This window comes from Syngnathoides biaculeatus, chromosome 5 (genome assembly GCF_019802595.1).
Source record: "Syngnathoides biaculeatus isolate LvHL_M chromosome 5, ASM1980259v1, whole genome shotgun sequence".
In the NCBI taxonomy this organism is placed as follows: domain Eukaryota; kingdom Metazoa; phylum Chordata; class Actinopteri; order Syngnathiformes; family Syngnathidae; genus Syngnathoides; species Syngnathoides biaculeatus.
Window position 1 is genome coordinate 609927 of NC_084644.1, and position 7603 is coordinate 617529.

General features: G+C 52.9%; 1 protein-coding gene across 8 annotated transcripts; it reads left to right on the forward strand.

Moving 5' to 3' along the window:
- The first annotated feature begins 1186 nt into the window (after window positions 1-1186).
- Window positions 1187-7128, forward strand: coch (coagulation factor C homolog, cochlin (Limulus polyphemus)). 8 transcript variants are annotated; one of them, XM_061821161.1, is made up of 13 exons: window positions 1187-1274; window positions 1499-1529; window positions 2034-2072; window positions 2166-2322; window positions 2656-2789; window positions 2858-2956; window positions 3285-3432; window positions 3509-3612; window positions 3830-4056; window positions 4117-4307; window positions 4390-4764; window positions 4830-4924; window positions 5002-6780. In XM_061821161.1, the coding sequence occupies exons 2-13, from the start codon at window positions 1508-1510 to the stop codon at window positions 5217-5219; spliced, it is 1809 nt and encodes a 602-aa protein (XP_061677145.1). In that variant the 5' UTR covers window positions 1187-1274; window positions 1499-1507; the 3' UTR covers window positions 5220-6780. The 8 variants fall into 8 exon arrangements, 6 of the variants coding, with proteins under 6 accessions (XP_061677145.1, XP_061677144.1, XP_061677146.1 ...); XR_009795170.1 differs by having other exon boundaries at window positions 1236-1529; window positions 4390-4533; window positions 4608-4764; window positions 5002-5027; XM_061821163.1 differs by having other exon boundaries at window positions 1236-1529; window positions 4117-4231; window positions 4390-4533; window positions 4608-4764.
- Window positions 7129-7603: the final 475 nt, after the last annotated feature.

Sequence of the window (7603 nt, forward strand, 5' to 3'; positions counted from 1 at the left end):
CGCCGGCCAATCCGCAGGGCACGCAATCACACCGACGGGCAATTTAGAGTTTTCGATTAACGCCGGCACGTTTTTGGGAATGTGGGAGGAAAGCGGAGGGCCCACCCGGACAAAAGCCACGTGACGGGATTCGAACCCCGGTCCTCAGAACTTGGAGGCAGAAGCTCTAACGAGTTGCTGCTAAGAAATCAGAGCTTTTTTTTTTTTTTTTTTTTGGGAATGAATTTTCTTCATGTTTGGAGAATCATTTGAAAAAAATATATATTTAAAAAAAGATGGGGAAAAAATCACACATTTCTTGTTGTATAATTTGATAAAAAAGTGATATTCTAATGAGGAAAAAAAATAACATTTTAAAGATGTTTTAAATGAAGTTGTTTGGGAGAAGGTCAAGCTCTATTAAATCGATGTTGGCCAATAAAGAGCGTTTTCTTTTTCTGCTGATGACATCACACGAAGACGTTTGCGCGTGCGTCCAAACGGCAAAATCTGGCCGGTTCGATTTTATTGATGGAATTTCCTGTCCTGGGGCGATGCGGCGGGCGGGAGGGAGGAGATCGTCTTCGGCGACAAACGTCGATGGGGTCATCGGGCCGACCGCCACGCCCCTTTTTCCATTCGGTCGCCAGCCAATTTGCACCTTCGTCTTCCATCAACCTGGCGAAAAGGGGCAACAGGCAAACAACGCACGCACGCACGCACGGGCGGGGGAGGGCCGGGATTTGGACCCGCAACCTCACAGCCTATTTTTTTTTCTCACTTGGAAAATGAAGTCCAATGTTATTTAAATGAGGAAATAATAGGGGGGGGGGGGTTCAAGCGACACTCACCGCAAAAGGAAGGCGAGAGTACGATTCCCGCCCGTGCCCACAAGAAAAAACGAGAGCACATCCATTCAATGTTTGCCGGTTACCATGGCGACCTGCAGAAATGGCCAAATACGATGTTTTGATGGAGCTTGTGACCGGAAGTGAAAAGTTTTTGCTGTCTTTCGATGTTTGGCTGTATTTTCATTTTTTGAATTTCATGCATTTCATTTTTCTTCACTTTTTTATCCGAAGACCTCGGATCAACATTCTGGGGGGCAAATGTGTCTGTGTCTGTGTGTGTGTGTGTGTGGGGGGGGGGGGGGTTTCCTCCCGTCATTTTTTTTTTTTTTTTTGCTAGCGAAGCCCCGCCCACCCGAGGCGTATTTAAAGGCGCCGTCGTCGTCTTTCGCGCTTCAATCGTCCTCGTCGTCACTCGTGGGTTGAAAAGAGAGAAACAAAAAAAGGGTCAGTGTGATTTTGATTCTATTTCATGATTACTATTATTGTTAATATTTTGCCTCTTGTATAGATTTGAAGGCGATGCAGATGATTTTCATACAATTGGCATAAAGGCCGACATTTAGTTGTGGCGCCTTTTTGAGATGACGACGTCTCATTTGCATGTAGATTAAGAATCAGAAGAAAATACGAAAGTGATGGAAAGGTTGAAGTTTGTTTGTGTTTTCCAGGCGGCCGACATGTCGCTGCTGATTGCGATTGGTGGGTTGGATTTCAACGTTCTCTTTTTCTCGACCGGGTTGGATTCTACTGGCTTGTTTTTGTTGTCTCCGTTTTGCAGTATCTTGTCCAACTTTTGGCTTGCCGTGTTGCATTCTCTTGTCTTGCACTTTGTTTTTGTTTTTGTTTACTCGACTCGCTCTCGCTTGACTGCTCGCCTTGGCGGTCCTCGCCTCCTCCTCACCGATTTGGACTCAATTCTTCCTTTCGCGTGCGTTTGCGCTCGTCCTGCACTCCCGTTTCCTTTCCATCGTGTTTCTGGTTTGCGTTCTCCTCCGTCTTCTTCTGTTCGAACGTAGTCAACTCGCTTCTACTTTATTGGAATTCTGAATTTTCTACCGTCCCGTGTCGGGTTCCGTCCGTTGCGCTCGTCTCTTTCCCAAAGCCGACCCGTTGGTGTCGCGCTTCATTCTGTCGGCTTGGACTAGTCGCGCATGTCGGATTCTGTCGCTGATGACGTTTTTCTCGTTTGTTTTCTCGCTTCAGGCGTTTTCTTGGCGATCTCGTCGTCTTCGGCGAGCTCAGGTGCGTCGTCGCCAGATCGTCCAAACCTCAATCGATGTCTTTTCTTTGGACGTGAAATGTTCTGTACTGTGGTGTTTCCTGCCGGTCGCTTAGCGACGCGGGCGCTTTCCTGCAGTACCCGTGGGGCCGACCTGGACCCCGACGCCGTCCTGGCCTCGTGTCCGCCGGACTGCGGGCGAGGGCCGCTTACCGTGTTCGGCGCCGCCGTCTACGCCGACATCTCGTCCGTTTGCGGCGCCGCGCTGCACAGGTGAACTCCGCCCGCATCTTCCCTCGTGCGTGTGAGAGCATTTCCGTCGTCGCGGACGAGGTCCGGTCGTACGCCTGCGAGCGTTTCAGCTCGGTGTGTCGCGGAAGAATCTTGCAGTCGCGCTTGTGTAAGAGTTTTTAATTGTGTGTTTGTTGTCGTAGCGCACGTGAGAAAACAAAATTCGCGCACAACTGAATCAGTCACGCCGGAGCCAAGAATTCCCATGAGAGCGTTTGAGTGGCCTCGCGCAAACCGAAGGCGGCGTTGAGGAATGCCAAGATGAGGCGGGCTCCTCGAGGCACCGACGGCTAACGTGGCGCGTTTTGTGTGCAGCGGCGCGGCGGGCCACGCCGGCGGCGAGGTTCGCGTGCAACGGCTGCCCGGCCGACGCAGCTACGTCGGCTCCTTCGCCAACGGCGTCCAGTCACGGGCCTTGTCCCGCCGGAGCTCCTCCTTCCGTGTCAGCGGTACGCGGAGGCGGGGCGCCGGGCAACGAGGACGTCGGAGAGGACTCACGGGCGTTTTTGCGTCACAGGCCCCAAGAAACAAAGACCACAGGAGCTGATCCGGCACTCTGCCGCCGCCACCAAGGAAGCCGTGAAGAAGATGCCTGTGAAAAAAGTTGGAAATAAAGGTGCCGCTACTCCGGTCCTGCGCTGTCCTATCCCGCCCCCGTCTCTTCAGCTCTCTTCCTTTCGCACCCTATTCAGTGCTGCGCCACCCCCTCTTGTCCCTTTCTGGCCCCTTTCAGCCTAGCCTATCCTGTCCCGTCCCGTCCACTAGTGTCGCACCCTTTCTCTTCCCATCCTGTCTCGCTACGTCCTGTGCCGACCCTTCCGTCCCTTCGCACTTTGTCCCATTCAATCTTGGAGCTTCCAGTCTCGCGCCGCCCCAGTTTGACCGCGTCCTATCTGGGCCCCGTCTGCCTCCGGTCCTGTTCTGTCCTGTCCCGTTCCGTCCAGCGTGTCAGATGGACATTGCGGTGGTGATCGACAGCAGCGCCAACTTGGGCCGGCGGCGCTTCAACCAGCAGAAAAACTTTGTCGCCAAGCTGGCAGCCATGTTGAAAGTCGGAGTCGACGGACCCCGCGTGGCCCTCGTCCAGGCCAGGTGGCCGCGCGCACACAAACGCGTCAAATGAGAGAGACGGTCAGAAACCGAATCACGTCGTGCGTGGTGTGTGCAGTGATGTCCCCAGGACGGAATTCCTGCTCAGCAACTACACACAACCCAAAGAACTCCAGTTTGCCATCAAAGAGCTCAGACACCTGGGAGGGGAAACCAACACAGGTACACGCAATAAATCGTGCAAATCACGTGAGCGTGAAACGCGGGACCCTCCTGGTGAGGACGAACAGCAAATTGTGGCAGGAATCATTCGGTGATTTTTTAGGTCGTGAACCCTGAAAAACTGAAATAGTTTGGCCCAACGTGGTCGCTCATGGCAAGTTCTCTTGGTAGTTTTTCATTCCGGAGTGGACCCAGATGGTTGCGTTTGTGTTCTCAGGGAAGGCCATCACGCACACGGCGGAGAACGTTTTCACTCCGCAGAACGGCGCCCGCCACGGCCGCCCGCGCGTCATGCTGGTCCTGGTCGACGGATGGCCGTCGGACGACCCGGAGCGGGCGGCGGCGGCGGCGCGGGAGGCGGGCATCAACGTCTTCGTGGCCCCCGTCACCAAGCCCGCGCCCGACGAGATCCTGGCCGTGCCGGACCTCGATTTCGCCAAGAAGGTCGGCGGTCCCGTTCGCGTGTGGCGCGGCCGCCGCGTTTGACACGTTGGTCTGCCGCAGGCGGTGTGCAGGGACAACGGTTTCTTCAGCTATCAGATCCCCAGCTGGTTCGGCACCACCAAACACGTCAAACCTCTGGCGCAGAGACTCTGCTCGCCGGACGCGCTCCTCTGCAGTACGGCCCTCCGTCGACGCGACACGGACGACAAGACGGCTTCGGCGCACCCACAAAAAGCCGTCACGCGCCCGTCGTAAATGTTCATTGGCACGTCGCGCTTCTGGCGCAAGTGCTGGTGTAGCCGCGTGACGGCGGTGGTCCCGTTGTGTTTTCAGGTCGTACGTGTTTGAATTCGGTCAACGTGGTTTTCCTCATCGACGGCTCGTCCAGCATGGGCGACCCCAACTTCCGATCGGTCCTGGACTTCGCGGCGGCGATCGCCGGCAGGTTGGAGGTCTCCGACGTCGGAGCTCGCGTCGGTCGGTCGGCCGTTCGTCGAATCGCGCGCCCGACGGGTCGACGGACCGACCGACGGTTTGTGTGTCGCGCTCAGGCGCCGTTCAGTTCACGTACGATCAGCGCCTGGAGTTCGGCCTCTCGGAGCACGGCAGCAAAGAGGACGTGGTGGCCGCCCTGAAGAGGATCTCGTACATGAGCGGCGGCACGGCCACGGGGGGCGGCATCGCGTACGCCGCGCAAAACGTCTTCAGGTGACGACGGCGGGCGACCCTCGCCGCTAGCTAACCAGCGACATGATCGGCTTCTCGTGTGACAGGCGCGCCGCGGCCGGACGCAACTTCTTGGTCGTGGTGACTGACGGCCAATCGTACGACAACGTGGCCGAGCCTGCGCTGATGGCGCACAATCAAGGTGTGCGCATGTGAAAACAAAATCGTCGTCATTCCATGTTCGCTCGCTATATTGTGATTCAGATACTTCGTTTTCAGTTCAACGCAGATTTGTTTTCATATTCATCCATCTGTCCATTTTCGGCACTGGTGACCATTGGTCTTTTTGTACGATGCCGTTTTTTTTTGTGGGAAAAGAAACGCGTCCTTGTCCTGACACGTTCAAACTGAATGAAAAACCAAAGAAATATTCTTTCAAATGCATCCTACAGTGGAGGTATGGAAGCCATTTGGAGAGGTGGCTGTGGAGTTTTTGACCAATTGTTCAAGAGAATACCAGCGGGACAGATGACGTGACAGAAGAATGGAGGAAAAGTGTATACTAGTTCCCATTGTTTAACAACAAAGGCGACGTTCAGAGCTGCGGAAAGTGAAAAAGAAAAAAAAGATGATGAGCCACACGATGCAGTGACGGGAAGGAGTAGCGGAGGCTCGACTCAGGACTGAAGGAAGTACCTGCGAGCAACAGGAGGCTTTCATGCCGAGAAAGAGGACCGACCGCAGATGCAATATTTGCCCTCGAGGATGCTCGTGGAAAAGTACAGAGAAGCTCAGAAGGAGCGACGACGTGTCTTCGGAGACCCAGAGAAAGCCCACCACAGAGTACCAAGAGAGGAACGTGAGCCAGTCCCGTGTGGCGGAATAGTACAGGACGTGTTCGAGGGCGGCAGAACAGCGCTGAGGTGTGACAGAAGAATTGAAGGTGGAGGTGGGACTGCATCGGGGATTCACACTAAGCCCCTTCTTGTTTGCGCTAGTAATGGATAGGCTGACGGACGAGGTTAGACTGGAATCCCCTTGGACCGTGACGTTCGCAGATGATATCGTGATCTGCAGTGAAAGCAGCGAGCGGGCGTAGGAACAATTAGAAAGACGAAGGAAATGCTGAAGTACAACAGAATATATGTGCGTGAATGAGAGGAAGCTCCGAGGACGAGAGACGGCGAGGGTGGACCACGTCAAATACTTGGGCTCAACGATACAGAGCAATGGAGAGTGCGGGAAGGAAGGGAAGAAACGGGTTTGGCGGAAGGTGTCTGGTGTTCTATGTGACAGGAGAGTCTCCGCCAGGATGAAGGGCAAAGTTTAGAAAGCAGCGGCCACGGTGGACGGATTAGAGACGAGAGGAAGCAGAACAAATGAAGACGTTGAGGGTCTCGCTTGGTGTAGGATAGGCTGGATAGGGTTAAAAAGGAGCTCAGCCAAAGTTGCATGTTCTGGAGACAAGGTTAGAGGGAGCAGACTAAGATGGTTTGGACATGGAGACAGTCTTGACGATGTTGGGAGCAGGGTGCCGATGATAGGATGGAGCTGGCAGGCAAAAGCGCGAGAGAGAGGAAGACCAAAGAAAAGCTTGATGGATGTCGTGAGGACAGTGGACAGTGTTGGAGAGCAAGACGCACGAGATCCCTCATCAGTACCAATGCTCATTCCTGTATGCTTAAGATTAACGGTATTAAAGGTGAAATTAAAGTTGGGGTCTGGGGAGGTTCATTCAGCCTTAAAACGAATACAAAAGACGGACGGATACACATGTGCTCGCTACTTTCCAGATTTCGCCCATTACAGGGACGTCGTCGGATTTGGGGACCAGACTCACAGTGCAAATCTTAAACCGGGACTAATCAAAGATTTCTGCAAATGACGAGACCCAAAATTCACGAAGAGCAAAACGTAAACGTGCGAAGGTCTGCTGGAATATTTTGTCAAAATAAAACTTGACTGAATTGTCACAAGATGCTAACTTCTGAGCCTGAGCCTGAGCCTGAGCTCGTTTTCATCATCATGTCGTGACATTTTGGTAAGGCGGCCTTTTTGATGTGCCCCCCCCCCCCCCCCAGGCATCGTGATCTTCTCGGTGGGCGTGGCCTGGGCCCCCGCGGGCGACCTGAGGGCGATGGCGTCCTCCCCCAAAGAGGAGCACACCTTCTTCAGCAGGCACTTCGAAGGCCTGGAAGACCTCGTCGACGACGTCGTCCGCGGAATTTGTCGCGACTTCAGCGCCAGCAACTGAGCGGCGATGACGTCACCACAGGTCCGACCCCCTTTTTCATGTGTAACTCGTTCCATATTTTATGCCTCGACAAACTGTAAACTTGTGGTGATCTCATGATGTATTTGAACTTATGTATTTATTACGAATAAAATAACGTTTTTTGTTCTTTACTATTTGCTGTCTACGAGACTCTCACATCTCTGGCGCCGTCTTGTGGACCAAACACTTCCACACACTCGAGCGGGAATCATATCAAAAGTACAGATTTTGGAAAAAATACGACTTTTCGCAAATAAACCGTGAATTGTTATTGTGAATTAATTATCCGTTAGGCGGCACGGTGAAGAATGCACTTGTGTTGTGGTTACTTTTTTTCAGAAAATCTTTTTTTTTTTTTTCATGACAACAGTCAATCAGAAATAGCGTACACTACACATTGCTAATGTGGTTTTCAAAAAAAGTGTCTACATAATTTGTTTTGCCCCGAAGCAATTTTATTCAAGTTGATCCAATGACGTAGAATACAAGTACTGCAAATATTTAGATTACATTCATATCTCTAGGGATCAAAACGTCCCAAGTATTGAGATTTTTGCCCCGACCGGAAGTCAGGGCCTCCTGACCGCGGCGGAACCGCTGATCTAA